This window comes from Argentina silus, assembly GCF_951799395.1.
Source record: "Argentina silus genome assembly, chromosome: 14".
Taxonomy (NCBI): domain Eukaryota; kingdom Metazoa; phylum Chordata; class Actinopteri; order Argentiniformes; family Argentinidae; genus Argentina; species Argentina silus.
In genome coordinates, this window is record NC_139668.1 from 11,790,845 (window position 1) to 11,810,213 (window position 19,369).

Here is a 19,369-nt window from a genome sequence, read left to right on the forward strand (position 1 = left end):
TATCTACAGGCGAATGAATTCAATGCCTCTGTGTAGCTCAGCTCTTGCAGCAGAGGCTCAGTATCCGCATTCTACAGCCTATATGGGTTATGCAGACTTACATGAATTGCATTTCTATAGTATGAGCCTTTATTATTCCATAACTTTTTGTCTATTAATTACATAATGAGAAACTGGAGTATGAATAACAATAATATGGATGGTGCACGTTTGTAGATGATATCCATCAACCATGTCATTGATTGATTTTGATGTTTAGTATGGAGTTTGTAAGTCTTTCCTCCGCATGCCTGTGCAGTCAGTGTGTCTGTGGGCCACACCTCCGTCCACAGGAGTGTGTATTTGAGCTGGTCGCTGACGTGCTAAGCAGCGAACCCTTAAGACCAGCTTGCGTTGTAAAAGTCAACCAGGAAACACTACTATGAAATACAGCTCCAGAGAGAGAGTGCCCGCCCTCTTTCTGTCCCCTAGCAGTTAAATTGAGAGGCTGAAGCTACTTGAGCCACTTGATCCGGCCACGGGATACTGCTTGAAGGTCTGGGCAGACAGCAGCTGGCAGCAGGAATCAGGGGGAAGGCACGGCTAAAGACACAGCCTCCCTCAGCTCCCTAGACTCACATAGAAGAGACGCCAACCAGCATCTGGCAGTCCTGCAGAGTGACACTGCAAGTTCCCTGCGTCTACCTCGGCCACATGGTTGTCCACAACACAGCTGGGTTCAAATAGTGTTTCAAATGATTTTGTAATTCTTAACTGTACTTGAGTGAGTTTGCTTGGCACACTGGCTCCAAAGGAATAGTCCCAAAAGTGCAAACCCCAGGCTTAAGTAAACAAACACTCAATGTAGACTTATTTCTAATACCTTTCTCATCGCGCCAAACACCTAGGGGACTCAACAAGTGGGCGACAATGTCATGAAGGAAGCAGAATTGCCATGGTTAGCAGGGAAACTGTGGAAACCTTTCAATTTGCACAGATGCCAAACCAGTAACATCACAAAACTGTGCACACAAATTAGTATACAAGTTGTTCCCATTCCTCAGTAAAAAATAAATAATAATAATCGATCGGTACTTTACATTATTAGATTAATAGTCAATACATGAAAAATGAGGAGTGTCACTAGATGTCTCACAAGATTGCAGGTAGCAAAGTGGTTTATATTCCCTTATCTGAATAATAACAGCTGTGTTGGGATTTAAACCCAGTAGACACATCATAGCATGAGGAATGGCAGAGAGTGTTTTACTATCAGAGTACAGAGGACAGAGGAGAACATTACTCAGCCCTGTAACAACTGCCAAGATATGATATATGTCAGTGTCTGTCTGGGGGTGAAAGACATCATAACATGAACCTGTTCCAAGGCTGCTCTCAGCAGGGGACAAACTCTGGTTCCGGTAAACTCTCTCAGCGAACAAGGCAAAGGAATGCATGAGCTGCCCATTCAAAATCATTGACCTCCAGGTAGCAAGGCCCCATCAAATGACTGACGTCTCTGATGGCCGAAATCGTACAGTGGAAACATGGAGTATTCCTATAGCAAATACCAAGATAGCAAATGAGTTGGTGAAGAACAGGATAGCCTACATTTTTGAGTCAGGTTAGCAAATGAGTTGGTGAAGAGGATATACGTATAGCGTGTGTATATGAGTCAGTATTGAGCCATAGATGGGCGAGAGGAAATGAAAGAAAACCACCTACTCAAGATGACATCAGAGAGCACAGATGTATTGAGCGTTAATTGCAGTAAGTACAGGGCCACAATGTCACACAGCCTGCCTTGGCACACTTTCAGGGGGACAGAGCTTGACCCTCCTGGCTTGTCCCCATGGAATTGTGAATGGGCCTTTTGGTCTGTAGGCCTATTCAACAGGCAGAATACACTGTGCTCGTGCTGCGAGACATATTTTCCGATCCCCCGCTGCGACACACTCACGAACAGGCGCACACATACGCACACATGCACGCACACATGCACACGCACATGCATGCACGCACAGCTGTGAGGGAAGTAACATAGCTACGAGGAGAAAGGCATGATGGTGTGCAGACTGCGTGGGGCTGAGCTGGATGGAGAAGTGAGCCACTGACTTGGACTTCAACCCGATGAGAGAAAACAAGCAGCCGATACCTATTAACCTCTGAAACAGCACTGGAGTCATCACAGGTTTCACGGTTTTTGCATATCAATTAATCTGAAGACGGATCGGTATTTAGCCTAGTCTGAATGAGCAGTTGATGACTTGCAAAATCCCTTCACAACTTTATTGTTGTTCCACACAGACTACATCTAAACCGTGAGGATGGGCTGGGATCTTTGTCTATTAACACAACTACAGCAATCTCTAGAATGCAGTGTGAATGAGGAACCATCATCCATCATGGGTATGAGGAACCTCATCCATCATGAGTAGTCCAACCTTCCAATCCCAGTTCTGAAGGATTCTCACCACAGGTAAGCTTACACTTCCTGTTTCTCACTCACTGGTCTCCAAAAGTACCCTACTACACAGTACCCCCATGCTACAAAGCGAAGATTATCTATCTAGTCAAAACTGTTGAGTGAGTAAATTAGCTATTATGTCTTAATTTAGGGTTAGGCCAATAATTAATGTGTACAACCAAACTATAAAGTGATACAGATAATAGTAATCTAGCCTAGAATTCACAATGCTACAGTATCAGCATTCAAGCTTGCTTGTAACATACTAGCAGACATGGGCTCCCAAGACTAAGGCTAATGATGCAGTGGGTGTGGGGAAAGACACTAACTTCTGTTGCAAGTCGTGCAGACTCTGCTCAGCCCTCTGCAGGCCCTCCAGGTCCTTCATCATCTTCTTCATGTGGTCCTTGGAGTAGCGGTTCTGGATGAAGGCAAACCAGCAGCCGCCCATGCCGATGACGATGGACACCACCAGCATGAAGTCCTTCAGGTGGTTGTGCCTGTTCACTGGGAGACAGAGGAAGAGCAGTTAAGCTATGTTTAAGGAAGGGTCTCTATTGAGATTGAAAGCAGGCCCTTCGTCTGATCTATGGCCATTTTCAGCAACCCACCCAACACTTAGGTCCATGACACCGGGTGTACTGGTGGCCTTTTGTTAGTCCTTCCAAAGGGGGGGGGGGTGGATGAAATGGGGAGTTGGGGTGACCAAGCCAAGACCAAGATAAAGCCAGATTAACACCATCTATTTCAGTCTGGTAACTGATGCTAATGATCCAACACGTAGAGAACATGGGGACATGGGAGTTGTGACATTTACATGAGGGGTGACAAATCAAATCCCAGATCTCCTTTCCTGCCTGCACTGTGAAAGGCTGGGGGAGTGAGGGGTGAATGTCCTAATAATGTTCTTATGTTGCCATCCCAAAGGGATTCAGACCTGCCCCATTCCAGGCAGTCAGAGCCACACAGGCAGCAACTAACCCTCAATATAAAATTAGGCACAAGACCTTGTGCTTGTCCTGAAGTACACACACGTGCTCTTTCCTACATGGGTTTAAATGGGAATGGATTGGTATAGGTGCCCATGCTTAGACCAGTCCTTCTCCCTCAGAGAAAGGGTGGAGAAATGGGACACAGCATTCAATTCCACCATCCTTCAAGCATGGAAAGAAAGCCTGGTCTTAAACCTGTGAGGGTGCAGGATCTGAAAAGACAGAGCCAGCTGAGACCTAAGCAAACACAGCCCTCACGTCCAGGAGGGAGACAAAGAAAGAAGGCAGTCCCATCTCTGTAAACAGGCTCATAGAGGGCATGCCAACTCACAAACACGCCTTACAGACTAATCCATGTAGCTGTTATTTACATGGAACAAAGACCTCCCTCTCTCCTCCCTGTTCCCCTCACAGACAAACAACTTCCCCTGACATGGGGCTCTCCTTTCATGCCTCCAATGTAGGGTAATGAGCCTATCATTAGGCCTGTAGTGTTTGTCCACAGTCATCAGTCAAGAGCTCTCCCTGTGTGCACTCTTGTACTGTAGCCTTGTCTACACAAATCAGTACAAACACAGGTTGTCCGTCACTAGCAATGGTACATGGACTGATAGTCATAACCGTTCATCAAGATACTGTGCTGAAGCCACAGTCTAGTAAAGCCATAGGACAAAAAGGAGGGCTAGCTTTGCTATAAAGCCCTGGGACTCTGTCTAGGGCCTAGGGCAGCTGTGGGTCTCTAGTCGGTCTCCTCTCCACCCTGCCGACCACAGACCACCCTGCCGACCATAGTAGAGATAACTGGGTTTCAGTGGTGTAAAGTAACGTATGACGTATAAGTAGAATAGACATTTATAGACACTACAGAGACAGAAGAAAATAGGCAACTATCATGCATATCTTGCATTTTTAATAAACTTACTTACTTTTACTGTTGATAAAGTAGCATAACCAGACACTTTTTGACTTTTACTAGTAGCATTTAAATGGATGACTTTCACTTTAACTTGAGTATTTTCTTTTTGCAAGGTCTACAGTACAATATACTTTCACTTAAATATGACTTTCTGGTCGTTTTTACACCACTGCTGGGTTTATGTTTACCAATGTACATCATATGCCAATCATCTATTCTCTCCCTCAGGAACATTACAGCTCCTACTTGTATTAATTTATGGCATTTTATTTAGTCTTAATGCCCAATTCGAGTCGGGTCTGCGTTAGAAACCCACACAAATTCCGTGGCAGACAGACACTGCAGAGGAATACATGAGCCTTGGGTCATAAAGCAACATAATTTGATTCTCCATTTCTCCCGATAAAAGTTGAATTACCGGTACAACACAAGGCAACACACATACACACACACACACAAATTGCTTTTTCTCTTTCTTACAACACTGCATCATCAACTTGCAGGAATGTTGCCAAGTCCAAAGTGACATGTTAAACGATTATACTGGGAATGACTTGGCTCAAACGTGACCTCTCTGTTATGCATCAGGTGAACAGTCAGGTTTTATGTAAAATGAGTCATAAACAGGGCAGTTAAACGGATGCACTTTGGTAAATGTGTTAGCCATTAAAAAAAGCACCCATTCCTAAATGCAATGAGGCCATTGTGATAGCTGTCTTAAAATCATGCTGCTGTGCACACCCAGCCCTTATGACTATCAGCGGGGCATCTCTGGCTTCCTCACTGCGGCTGTCATGTCCAGACAACCCCCCTCCCCTCTCTTCCTCCAGCTGGAACTCTTCACCACACACACACACCCACACACACACACCCACACACATACACACTGACAATGACACATGCCAGACACAGACCACTAGCACCCCTCCTCCTTTTGCCCCGCATCCACTACCCTCAAGTCCCAATCTTTCTTCTACCCTTCCTCCTAATGGTGTTTATACTTCTTTACTATCATCTCTGCCCATCCAAATGCACTTGTTTCCCCTGCCTCTTACCCCTGCCTCTTACCCCTGCCTCTTACCCCTGCCTCTTACCCCTGCCTCTTACCCCTCTCTGCACATCTAGTCCTCTCCCTTCTCTAGTACGGGTAGCACAGAGAACATCAAGGACTAAGACAGCCTGAGGGCACATTAATATTCTTGCATGGTTACATAATCCCCGATCACAGATTCTGTTGAGAATTAAGACTCTCCCGTTGTGAAGTGCAGACTGCAGAGTCATATTTCCATGTAAAAGCAAGGAGTCAGCCCTCCACTGTGTTAAGAGGGCTGCTTGTCATAACAGAAAACAGAACATGTCACTGCCGGTTCTAAGTGGTCATGATCAGTCAGTCATTCCCATCAACCCTGGTTAAGCAGGAAATATGAAGAATAGAACAAGAAATACACAGAACTGGGCCACAAATACACAGAACTGAGCGGGAGGATGCTAACAGTGCCAGCGGCGTGTTAGAACACGAATCAGTCACAGAGGCAGCTAAACTAGCTGTGGTAATTGGTGAACCTCTCCAGTTTCTCCATTGTATCCGCATGCATGACTGACTGCTGGACACACCGTCATACTGGGTAACATACTGAAAACCAGCATTCTGGAGCTGCGCCAGAGAGCTGGTGATGGTGGAGGTGGAGGGGGAAGGGGAAGAGGGGGGCTGTTTATTTGTCTCAGTGCGCCAGAGAGGTGTGCCTAGAATACAGATCAGCTCAGCCTCACCTACAGTTCCTCACTTCCTCAATACCTCTCTACTCAGGGTGGAACAGCAGGGCTTTGTTCAAATAGCTGTGAAATTCAACCCTTCCCTACTCCCTCCTCCCTTCCTTGAAGCCATCACGGATCGAACATGATTGAAATCAAAGCAAGTCTACCGCTGCTTGCTTTCACCAATCACCTCATCTCAGGTCAGTGATTTCCTCCAAGGAAAGGTGGGAGGAAGGGAGAATGCATTTTAAGAGAATTCAAAACAGGGCCCTGGTTTTTGGCAAGACACACAGCAGCAAAGAATGAGCATTTGTTCACTTTTGCTCCGGATAGCATAGTGGTCCCTGGACTTAGAACACAGCTTGTTGTTTATCAAGTGCATTGCAGCTGAACTGAAATGGATCTGAATCACAAGTGTCAACTGCAGCAGTAAGGCTCCTAGAAAATTCAGAGCAGAACATATCCAGGGATTTAGTCCAACAGAATCCATTTATGTTACGGCGCTGATAGTGTAGTTCTTTCCCCTCTTATTATTATTCCAATCACAAACTGTCTCTTCAATGTCCAACTCAAAATGTCTCCTTTCTCTAATGGTGTGAAATGGAGGTGAAAACACACTAGACTAGGGCAGAAATACTTCAAAGGAAAATGATGGTGATTGGGGGAAAAAAAAGCTGTGCTTACTTAGTGGAGCTCCGAACAAGACAGTGTCCAGGGCTTTGAGCTGTAACTTCTGGACATGGCTGCGGTCCAGAATCTTCAGAACCGACACTGTCAGAGTGGTGTTCTTCAGCGCCAGCCTGAGGGAACAGAAAAACAGTAACATGGTGATAACATGAACGAGTAGACCCCTAGAAAAAAAAAAAGGTTATTTGGTTGTCACTGTCGTAGAACCCTTTTCGGTGCCACGTAGAACCCTTTCCACAGAGAGGTTTTGCTATAGTACATGGCACCAAAAAGTGTTCTTCAAAGGATTCTCCTACAGGGACAGCCAAATAACCCTTTTTTTTTGCTTCTATATACTGTAGAACCTTTTTTCAGAACATCGTAGGGTCGTACGGTGACTTACCTCGGCATGGCGCTGCCGTTGAAGTGCATCTTGCGGATAGCGTCGACATACTGAGGCAGTTCCACGTAGGTGATGAGCCACTCCACTACCTCATCCACTGTCCAGTTGTACACTGTCAAATACACAGGAACACAGCATCAACTCCCCGTCATTGGTTCTCAATCAGGGATGTGGGAATAGAAGAAAAAGGTGTTTGGGAACACGTAAACGCTACTACGTTAACAGTACGGCTAACTAAATCTCTGAAAACCCTTGGTTGAGAAATCGGGGATCGAAGAAAGTCAGATGTTAAGTAAGTAAGTTGTCCGCAAAGTTCTCCGCCCCCCCCCTCAAGTTTTTGCTGTACTAACTGAAGCTCCTCTGCACGCAATGCTCAAATGAGAACATGGTGTTAGCTGAAGATGTTTTTGTGTTGCCATAATTACCTCCCTGTTCTTTATGCTCTAACACAGATTCAAGTTCAGACAGGCCTATCATTTCCAATACAGCTTGTATGCTAATAACACATACAGACATCTGTGATTCTCCTCAATATATTATTAATGTGTCTGTATCCTAAATCACTTAAGAAAGTATCCTCTATCATAACAGACTTTTAAGCGTATGCTGGCTGACTCTCAATCAAAACAGTGTAAGGAAGATGGGCTACATACAGCCCCCTTGGCAGGGAGTCAACCGAGTGGGCTGCCTGTGTTAATGTGCTGCATGCTGCTGGCCTGAGCAGTGAGCAGCAGAGACCCAGATTCCTGGCTCTCCACCTCCTCTGAGCCCTGCCTGACGAGGAGCTGCAATGCAGGCTGAATCAAACACAACCACTAGCGAGAAGAAGAGATAGGGGGTGGGGGGTAGGCGGTGGGGGGGGGGTGTAGAGAGGAGAGAGGGAGAGAAAGGGAGAGATGGGGGGTTGGGGAAAGATGAGAGAGGGAGAGATGGAGGATAGGGGGGAAGAGGAGAGTAAGGGAGATATGGGGGGTTGGGGAAAGAGGAGAGAAAGGGAATGATGGAGGATATGGAACCAGAGATGAGGGGTAAAGGGAAAGAGGAGAGAGTGAGAGATGGGGGTAGGGGAAAAAGGAGAGAAAGGGAGAGATGGGGGGTGGGGGAAAGAGGAGAGGGTGAAAGATAGGGGGTAGGGGAAAGAGAGGGAGAGATGTGGGTAGGGGAGAGAGGAGAGAGGGGTAGGGGAGAGAGGGGCGAGGGGTAGTTGGGAAAAGCCATGAGTGCTGTATGATAAGGCGACACTAGAGATAAGAGTGTGGCAAGCAGGACAAAGAGAAGGAGGTGAAGTGTGTGTGTGTGTGTGTGTGTGTGTGTGTGTGTGTGTGTGTGTGTGTGTGTGTGTGTGTGTGTTACTGTTGGTGGTGTTGACAGATCCACTGACGCCCCTCTGCTAGGAGGCTTGAGCTGCTAAGTGGTCTACTCTGCACTCTTGACAATGCTGACATACCGGCAGATAAGTAAATATGCACATACCATATTTATTATATTGGTCTCTAATTATACATCTTACATATGTAACATACCTCAAGACCTATTGTTCTTGTTCAACTGTACATATCATATTGATATTCATCTCATGTATATTCACTTATTATATTCATTTATTTACACTCAATGTAATACCTTATACTGTAATACCATGAACTGTCTACAATTTCATGTCTTTTGATGCCAAACTACATTTCGTTGTCTCAGTACTTGCAATGACAATAAATGACAATGAAGTTGAATCTAATCTAAAAAATCGAATCTAATAAGTATGAATGCTCTGCTCAGTCAATGGTTGAGAAGCAAAATCGAATCTCCCTTGCCTGAGTCACCTGGTAACCTCGAATCTAATGGTGATTGAAATCAAATACAAATTGCAAAAAAGTCTAAATCATCTATGTGGGCACAAAGCACTCGTAGGAGGATCGTGAGTACAGCAACCATCAGAGCTGTACTGATGTAAAAAAATATATATAATAAAAACATGGTATCAGTGAGTGTTGAGACATCAAACGAGGAGGGAGACAGACAGAGGTACTCAGAGGAGAACACAGAGTACAAAATTAGATTCATCGTCGGCTTCTGAGACTCATTTATGCAAACAGATGCATTGAGCAGTGTGTGCCGAGGGGCTGATTCATGATACCATGTTCCTAGCACTGAGACAGAGACTACCCCTTCAGAGCCCTACCATGTTCCTAGCACTGAGACAGAGACTACCCCTTCAGAGCCCTACCATGTTCCTAGCACTGAGACAGAGACTACCCCTTCAGAGCCCTACCATGTTCCTAGCACTGAGACAGAGACTACCCCTTCAGAGCCCTACCATGTTCCTAGCACTGAGACAGAGACTACCCCTTCAGAGCCCTACCATGTTCCTAGCACTGAGACAGAGACTACCCCTTCAGAGCCCTACCATGTTCCTAGCACTGAGACAGAGACTACCCCTTCAGAGCCCTACCATGCCCCTAGCACTGAGACAGAGAGTAAAGTAGTACCTTCAGATCCCTTCCATGCGTTCCAAAGGTCCTCAACGCTGATGAACTGGTCATCGCCATGGAAACTGTTGTGTTTGGCCTTGGGGTCGTGGTAGTTGAGGTCCTCTCTCAGGAACTGCAGGTCCGCAGGGTGTCATAGGGGGGAAGGAAGAGGGCCGTCAATTGCACCAGGCATACAGTTCGTGGCTAGCTGCTGTACCACCTGGTTGCCACTCATCCAGATATAGATCTACAGTATGAACCCTGGAACATTGCCTCCAAGTACATATTTGTAGGCTTGAGCCGGCATTAGAATTCTCAAACCGGTGTACCTACCGTCCAAAACATCCCGGTATACGGTAATACCTTTTAGAGGACTTTCAACATGACTAAAACTTTTCGCAGATCGATGGTAAGTACTTTCTCTCTCTCTCTCTCTCTCTCTTTGGCCACCGTTACCAGCCCAAAAGTCATATTTATGACCTTCTCCACCCCTGGCCCTCAGACAAGAGTTATTGATCATGTTTTGTGATGCTTGTGTGCAAGTTTGATTTCGATAATGTTCTTAAACAACATGTTGGTGGGTATAATAATTGCAAGATACAGGTGGAGACGATATCGGCAGTATTGACAGAAATAAAAAGGTATAAGCTTAAATACCTTCTTCACCCAGGAATATCTTATACCCAATCCTAACATACTGTATTGTATCAGTGAGTTAACGGGAGCCCTGCATTGCCTGCCCAGAGAGTAAGAGAGAGACATGCCCTGGGCCTACCCCTGCAGAGCCAGACAACGCAGCTAGCACTGCAAACTGGCTCTCCTCCCCTGTGTGCACTCCACTTTGCCTTGTTATCATGGTATTCATGACTACGAGATAGACCCAGTGTTCACACCTAGCGCTAACTGAGTCCGGAAATCCACACTCAAGACCACACAATGAGAAGAAAAAAAAAAAAAGACATGGTCTAAGCTGTTGTGACAATTAAGATCCAGACATTGTCTGAACAGGTGAATGATGACACGGATCTGTAACCATTTGGATTATGTGTCACATTTTCTACTGAAGCTTTATTGGCCTGAGAGCCAGTGAAAAGGGGTGAACTATTCCTTTAACATTACAATTGGGACTGTTTAAATAGAGTCTGCAATACTCAGCCTAGGTCATCATTTGGTGATAAAAGAAGAGAACCAGAGAAGCATGTCTCTTTAAGGTCAAGGCATGCACTGTCAATCATTCTATCTCATGGCCCCATTGTACTACACATAGCCTTATAAGTAACTATAGAGAAAGCATTGAGTGACAGAGCCCAGTTCTGTTTAGCAACACCACTGACAGGGCTTGGCTGACGTTAGCTCTCCATGTCCATATCAGCTCAGCCCCCATGCAGTTCTTCCTGTGAGGAAGAGAAGCTTGGCTCCTGTACGACACCCGCCCCCACACAGAACAGCTCATACTACATGGGAGGAGGACAGCTTAGTGTTGGAGGGTTTCGCTGTAGTAAACAGAAGGTCTGAGAGGAAAAACTTGGAAGACATCAGGTGATAAAATCGCGTTCTAGCCTACATCTGCAGCAATACGTTATGTGTTCCAAGGGGCCTGATGTCCTTTTAATCACCGTGTTTCAATCACCACAGCTTCAAACCGAAAAGCCGCCTGCAAGGTCGCCTTAGTTTGGGAGCTCGGCTCACCGTCCTTCTCAGCCCCCCTCAGTATTGGCTCAGAGCTAGCACTCACAGCAGTGCCCCACCATTCTGCGCTTTATTCACAGCATCACGGACAGCTGCCTGTAGAGTAGTGTCTCTTGCAAAACTGCTCATCCCCTGCTGTAGATAGCAGCATTGAAGAGACTGCCTGCCAGACCCAACCCCAGGCCCAGGCCACAGGCCCAGGCCACACCAGACTGGCCATGGCTGCACTGCTGGTGTAGCGGATAGCCAAGTTCAGCATGGTGCAGTGACGTCACCTTCCTGAGACCTAGATTAGTGTCCCCCTCGCTCAACCAACGCCATGTTTTGGAAGGGTAATGGATTGTTAGTACACTGATTTCTAGAGTATTTTGTGTCATGTATCATGGGTTTGAAACCTGCCTTGGGCAGACAAGGATTGACCCTGTTACACTGGCTGCGGTCAGAGGCCTGCTGCAGGCTGACAGGCCAAGCCAGGCTACACAGGTGTCATCTTACTAGCCTTGACCTCTCCTGGTCAGCAGGAATGCCTGCTGCCATGCACTCCCTGAGGAGGCCCAGGACACAGTTTTAAAAGGACTAGCCCAGGACACTATTTAGAAAGCACTGGCCCAGGACACTGTCTCGAAAGCAGATGGGACGTTAGCAATCCAGACACTGCCAATAAAGAAGAGGAGGTTAGGGTGATGGTCACATGATTCCCAAGTGATGAAGTCCTTCATCAGTTCACAGTTGATTACACTACGAGGAGTACGTCTGATGACCACTTAGTGGGAAAAGTTCTCAGTGAACGACAGTGAGCTCAGGACAAGAGCTGCAGGGGCACAAAGCCTCCATTTACTTCGAGAGCAAATAAAGGCTGTTAAAGGACAGCGATAAACTAATCTGGTTATCCATGGCCATGTTGGGAAGGAATCCCTGGTAAATAACAAGAGATTACAGTACTGATACCTACAGGCCTCCTCTGTGTGTGGGAGAGGCAAAACAGGTGCTGCACAATACATTGAATCCCCTTCAACACAACAAGGTGAATATTGAAGAAATCAGCAATTCCAAGAAAATATCAGACCTGCGTTTAAATAGTATTTTTTACAGTTTTGTATTTTTTTTTTTTTAAATACTTTGAGCATTGGATTGAGCCTGCCTGGAGTGCCAGCCAGGCGGGCGGGGCTTGAACTTTTGGGACTATTGGCTCCATTGCACCAGACTATTGGCTCCATTGCACCAGGCAAGCCCAATCAAGTACTTGACAGAATCCAAATACTATTTGAGCCCAGGTCTGCTCAGTATATAGTAGGGCAGCTGGAGGTACTCACCCCGTCTGTCTCTGACACATCCACATTGCCGTTTGCATCGTCGTCCATCTGCTTGTGGATACTTCGGATAGCTTCGAAGCTGAGGGCGGCGTTCTCGTCCTTGCATAGTGGCTGGTCGATACGACAGAGCTCTGAAGAAGAAATGACAAGGTTCTATTAGGTCAAGGCTCTCATCCCTGAGCAGCTTAGAGGGTTTTAATCATAGAGGAATAGGAGTGAGTGCCATTACTGAGTAAAGGAAACCCGACTTACAACAATTGCTGCATTGAAATGTAAATCTGAGGTTAAATGCATCAGTCATCAGGGAGTGGCTTAAGGACTAGGGGCGTGTAAAAGGACCCATGAGGACCAAAATCCATCAGAGTATATCAAATTGGTTGTCAAATGAAAGCTAAGAATCTATATTTTTGGGGAATGAAGTAAGAAATACATTTCTCAACCATCTTCCATCATAAGAATGGGGAAAATGCGGAATTGCCCCTAGGCTTAAAAAAACTAAACAAAAAACAAAGCTCTATTTATGTTGAGGCCATCCCAGTTTCAATTGCTACCGTGGCAGATGAACTTTGGAACTCACAGCCTCACCCAAAACAACTATAAGAGAGTTTAAATATAGATGGAGCATTACTTAAAACTAGCAAGAGCCTATTTATAGACTGGCTCTGTCCAGCTGTAGGCCTACCGATAGTTGAGAAGGGTGGGGAGGGTTGGAAGTTGTCAGTGGTGTAGTAAACTGATCGCTACCCACACTCAGAATGACAAGGGTGTTGCTGTTATGCCATCAACGTAAGTGCTACATGCGTGGGGAAGCAAGTCATAGTGTGGGGGAACTCACAAACCAGGAGAAAATATAAGGGCAAATCATCGTTGCGTAGTGAATTATTCGAGAGCCCTGATGATGTTTAGCCTACCTTGTAACAATAGTGACATACTGTTGGAGAAACCAATTAAAGCGTTTCAGAAGATCTACCACTATGTGTGTCTCACAAGACCCTGTGTTCATTAACCAGACCTGGGTTGAAAGGTATTTGAAATATTTTCAATATGTTGAGAATTTGCCCTAGCCTTTCTGGGAACAGATGGGTGCGTTTGCCCCTTTTGAGACTATTCCATTGGTTTGATTGTGGCAGGCAAACTCAATCAAGCACAGCTAAGCATTTGAAATGACTTCAAATACTATTTGAACCCATGTTTGTTATGTTGGCACAGAGAGTACCCTATCTGATTACTGTGCACCAAGGCTATCACTTACCAGTAGAAATTAACTGCAACCTTTGAAGGCCAAAAATCTACACCATGACAGAGCACACAGTAAAGTCTACCTCACCCGTGTTCATTCACTGAGTTGAGGTCTTGCTGAGGAAGGAGGACCTATATAACCTATATATGACCGGTATCTCTGTAGTAACACAGTTTAAAGCATAGTCAATTTCAAAGGCTTGGATAATGAGATTAGCAAGACAATTTATCTCAAGCCTAGAACAAGCTACTAAGCATATAACAGCATCCTGATATAGAAGCCTAAAATATAAAACTCATACAATTAGGCTTACATTGTCAATAACATCAAAATAATCCCAGCTATGGAGCAAAAAAAAAAAGGTTAGAGGGGCCTTGGCTACATGGCATCCAATGCCATGAGTACCTCTTAGTCTAGCCATGGTTATGAAATGGCTGTGGACCTGTGGAGCCTGTCTGTGTTGCCTGCAGTCTCTCCCCTCCTCTCTCCTGAGGGGCTAGAAACCCTCTGCAGTAGATCACATACAAGGCTACCATGGCTTCCACTGAGGAAAACCTAGTTTGGCCTACATAGCAGCACACATTCTGGACATTCTAGACAACACAAGAGCGTGACAAAGGCCGTCTAGACTACAGAGACTAAACTGCCAAGAATAAACTATTGAGATTGCCTCCCAAAACACATTCCAATATATTTTCTACAACCACCAATGATAAATAACAGATTACAGAACCACTGTCAAATTAGATAGTCTAAGCCTACATTAAGTCAGTCAGAAAACTAATTACTAATTCACTAAGACAAAGTGACAGTTCAAAGCTAAGAAAACAGTTCAAGAGACATCATTTGCTTTAGTGTGGGCTATGCTTCAGTGTGTGTGCGTTTGTATTTGTGTGTATTTGTGCGTGTGTGCGCGCGGTGTGGTGCTTGGTCAACAGTCCTCTGAGCAAGGCAAGGCAAACAGAGAAATGTAGGCATGAGTCAGCATAACATAAGACACAGCAGGTTCTACCATTAAATCCAGCAGATCTATGAAAAATCAGGGTCAGATATGTCTGTTTTATTCTGTGACACTCTTGGCTTGACTTTCTGCTCACCCACTCCAATACAAATCCACTTGGGCTAGGATTGTAGGATAGGCTAATGTCTCATGACTAGTGGAGTATAACCTGGTCAGACACCTTTGCATGCATGGAAGAGTTGCAGGAAGCCTAGGAACATAAGGTAGGTATCTGTATCTAGTACAAAGAGATACACTGGAACTGCGACTTTCAGTGACAGCACAACTGCGACAAGCTAACCCACCCCAACCTCTCATGGGCTTGCAGCCACAGAGCCTGTGACAGGTGGGCAATGTGGAATCAATACCATAATATCAAAAACAGCCAAAATGGACCTACTCATTCAGAGCACTCTACTAGAGGAAGAAAGGGCTACAATAAGCTGTTACAGTCAATTATGTTTAGGTCGGGTAGTTTTTGTCTTTGTCTGTCAACTTCAGACTTGCTTGACAATCTCTGACAAGGCTATACTGTAAATCCTTCCCTTCTCCAATACACACAGAATATGACACAATGTGCCACTGCACTGCAGCAGAAAGTGGGGTGGAGCATTTCTGATGAAAAACAGTACTTCCTCTGCCATAACTACAGCTCCTTTGGAGTAAAATGTCAAAACTGTACAATCTTAAAACAGTCTTTTGTGGCAGTTTGATCAGCCACACCCTTAGCATCCCCATCTAAGTGAGTGGGGATTAAATGAGTATCTGAGCAGCTTCATCAGCCAGCATGACCATAGCCTTCCACCAAACCTGAGTAAATAGCCTACTTTAGAGTACACAGTGTACGAATGCATCTGAAACTAAAAGTCTTCCTAACATGACTTCAGATACCAGGTCAACTTGTTCTTTATTTCTGAAACCCCTGCACAGACCCATAGTTAGGCCCTGTACCCACTGTAATGTAGAGGGGTGTGGTTGAAAAGTTACTTTTTGCACCTTGTTTTTTGCCAATTGAAAATACCAGTCAGTCTACATTCCAGAAATGTGGTGCTCATTCATTCAACACCAGATATTGAGGAAGAATCAAGCTCCCTACCTGCAGCTCTGTCACGCACCCCACCCACCCTCTCCACTTTCTCATTTGGTTTGCAAACTTCCTGGGGCTCGAGATTATATATTTACATACTAGTCTACCTTTTTAAGAGAGTTAAGTTACGTAAGCTACTGTGTGTGTGTGTGTGTGTGTGTGTGTGTGTGTGTGTGGGTGCGTATGTATGTGTGTGTATGTATGTGTGTGTGTGTGCGTATGTATGTATGTATGTATGTATGTATGTATGGGTGTGTATGTATGTGGGTGCGTGCGTGTGTATGCGTGTGTGTGTGTGTGTGTGTGTGTGTGTGTGAGCATCTGCGTCTGTCTGGCAGGTCCATCATCTTTATCATACCATAAATAACAATCTTCCATGGCTATGGTCGACTATGACAGACAATTTGTTGTGTCAATAGTGAGCTCTTCTGGACTTAAAGCATGTAATCAAATCAAAAGGCCTTGCAAGCCATTAACTTTGAGGTACAATCACTGTAAGTGGTTTAAAGCTACTAACATCTCGTCTTCAAAGCTAGTGTTATTCAAGTTACCATTTTCACTCCTCAAAGGCCCCTGGTACAGGAAGCTTGGGAACGCATGATAAATTACAAATGCCACAACTTTAACATCAACATTGTTCATGGGCAATCACAGGCGCCCTGTATAAACAGTAAATTGCAGGAAATAATTGGCAAGCACTTAACTTTTGCCTTCAGCTGTACAAATGCAATATGTTGATGCATGACCCAGAGCACCCGAAAGGGAAACTGAGTGAGACTAGTTGGGGTGTTCCCATACAGTACCTACAATGGGCCTATAGCAAACACTTCCATACAAGGTCAGGGTCTGGCTGACCTCAAACAACACCTTTCTCCAGAATGTTTTCTTCCAAATTCCACTGATTTCCCAAAATGACAATAAATAGTGTGCAACTTAACTGACGAAGATATTGTTCCACAAAGCCCACTCCGATCTACATATTTAATTCAGGTGTATGTTGTTCAGTTTTAACAAAACCTATGACGGAATGGGTTGACATTTTTTGTGTCCCTAGAGTAGACATAGACATATATTAGACCATAGAATTGCATATAATGAAGTTAAACTACAAATCTAGATAGGTAGAACTGAAACACTTCAACAAATCGATTTACTTTTCTGTAACCACTGTCCAATCATTTAAATCCCATTGAAAAACATGCATTAGTACCAAGATGCACTGGTCCCCCTTATGTGACAGTGTGCCATGATCTCATGGAGGACAGAGCTTAACAGAGAATGCATACCCTGACTATTCTCAGCATGGCTACATTTAGAGCAGGCACAATTTCTAAATACAGAATTGGATGACATGAGGTTTAAGTGCTCTATAACAAAGTCTACAATGAGTCAATATTCATCACCTGACATTTCAAGCATTGAATGACTCGACATTCTGAATAAGGTCCATATGAATCAAGATATACGAAAACTACGTTCTAAATGATGACTTACCTGACACCCCATTATCAATGTGTTGATGGTCTGAGTTGGATTGGCCTGGTTTCTCTGTCCGACATTCGCCCAGGAGACATAAGCATACAATCCACAAGGTCACCAATTTGCTGAAATCCATACTGGACGTTTGCTAGATAGGGGTACGCAAAGAAGTGGTTTAGTTTAGTGAGATCTCACGCGTTCATCCTATATTCCCTGTATTATCTACTATCCAGATCAGGTCTGAGTGACATCCGCCCGGAGAGCTAGTTGAACAAGTTGACATGCAATACCCATCCGACCAAGTGACTTTTACATGAAAATAGCACATGAAGAAGACCTTTTCTCAACGCCTATTTGATGATAACAGAACTGGTCTCACTAGAGCCATTTAAAGTATCACCGAGGCAACTCCAGCCTACAGTCTTCTGTATAATGTGACATATCTTGTAAATATATTGTAACGACCCTGTGTAAGGCCCGTTTAGCAGCTCTGCCAAGGCAGTTAACTCTCTTGGTGTTGTAGCTGGCGCGACCGGTTTGTAAGCGGAAGACTGTGAGTTCGATACCCGCTTAGGGCAAGCTGCTCTACCCCGCCGTTCGCTCCAATATCTAGTACAGGGATTTTATACAGAAGCTTGTAGAGTCGACTTTGAGGGGAAAAAAGGTCTGCTACAGTAGCAAGAAAACTTTGCATGCCTAACAAGCCATTGTCTGACAGTTCCCCTCCCTGAAACCTAAAAATGATGAGCTTTCCCCGTTAGCTGGCTAGCTAGCTCGCTCATGTTATTTCACAATGCGTGAACAGCTTCGTAAATATCATATATTAGAATAGCAATATTTCCTGCTTAGAGTAACTAAATAATTAGGCTAACGTATGACAGATAACCAGCCACCAGACAGAGAAACAATGTTTATGAAAAGTGACAACTGCTGGCCAGCATTGGCCTGGATTGAAGCTAGCTACGTCGTCAGCTGTCACATTTAGATCAGTCGTTTGAAAGCTAACAAACGCACATGCTTTTTAACAATAGATTTACCTCTCAAGATATTTGCATTGGAAGGTCTTCTGATCTTTCACACTTGGTAACTCTGTCCTAGATCAAAGGCACGTCTTCAGTCTGAAGTCCACACTATGAGAGACCCCCCTGTACTCCATGGATAAAGAGCTAACGTGTCGTTGTTGGCTAGTAGTAGTTGGCTGTCATAAATCTGCGTATGATGACTGGCTAGCAGTAGACCGCATTCAATAAGACAATCCAAGGCGGTGTCACTGTTGCTATCACACTGCGGCCGAGGCAGCTTGTAGCTACATAGCTAGCTGGATATCATTGGCTGAGTTTAGCTATGCTAGGCTAGAGAGGTAGTCACCTTCTTGTCTCACATATTGCTATTTACCGGTCGCTAACTCGCCCGATACTAGCTTATATGGCACACGAGTGCGACATACACTGACAAACCAGACCGCGACTGATTCTACGCTGGCTAGATAGACAGCTACTTAGCTAGCATCAGCGGCTAGACTGAATGCACTTGAGTACATGACAACAAAAATGTGTTTTACCTATCATTAATCCAAAACCCAGAGCGGTTTTATTCAGCTACGTTTCAACATTACAGCAAATGTCTGGTTCTCCCAGCAGAACACAGCGGCACTTCGATCAGACTTCTCAGTCCCTCTCTGTATTTGGAAAACCGCAGAGTTCCAATACAGTGGATTCTTACATACACTGCCGCCTAATGATGTGGATGAAGGATAAATGGAAGGGATGCACAGCACTAGGAATTTAGCTCAACATTGTAAGCTCAAGTATGCCACCCTGAGGCCAAACTCATTTCTCATTTCTCATTTCATTTCTGCATACCATCAGAGAATGGCGGTCACCAACAAAAAATACGTATACAACACTTGATTGCT

General features: G+C 44.9%; 1 protein-coding gene across 5 annotated transcripts in view; it reads right to left on the reverse strand.

The window, feature by feature from the left end:
* stim1a (stromal interaction molecule 1a) overlaps positions 1-19,177 on the reverse strand; it is a 30,693-nt gene extending 11,516 nt beyond the window's left edge. For 3 of the 5 annotated variants that reach the window (XM_083684320.1, XM_083684321.1, XM_083684322.1), the window contains exons 1-7: positions 19,016-19,177; positions 17,470-17,602; positions 12,649-12,779; positions 9,665-9,779; positions 7,179-7,290; positions 6,794-6,909; positions 2,776-2,953 (exon numbers count right to left, since the gene is read on the reverse strand). In XM_083684320.1, the coding sequence (XP_083540446.1) occupies positions 2,776-2,953; positions 6,794-6,909; positions 7,179-7,290; positions 9,665-9,779; positions 12,649-12,779; positions 17,470-17,590 (773 nt within the window). In that variant the 5' untranslated portion in view covers positions 17,591-17,602; positions 19,016-19,177. Of the gene's footprint in view, positions 1-2,775; positions 2,954-6,793; positions 6,910-7,178; positions 7,291-9,664; positions 9,780-12,648; positions 12,780-17,469; positions 17,603-18,491; positions 18,996-19,015 lie in introns of those variants that run through there. The other 2 variants (XM_083684323.1, XM_083684319.1) reach the window with 2 other exon arrangements.
* Between the last annotated feature and the right edge of the window lie 192 nt (positions 19,178-19,369).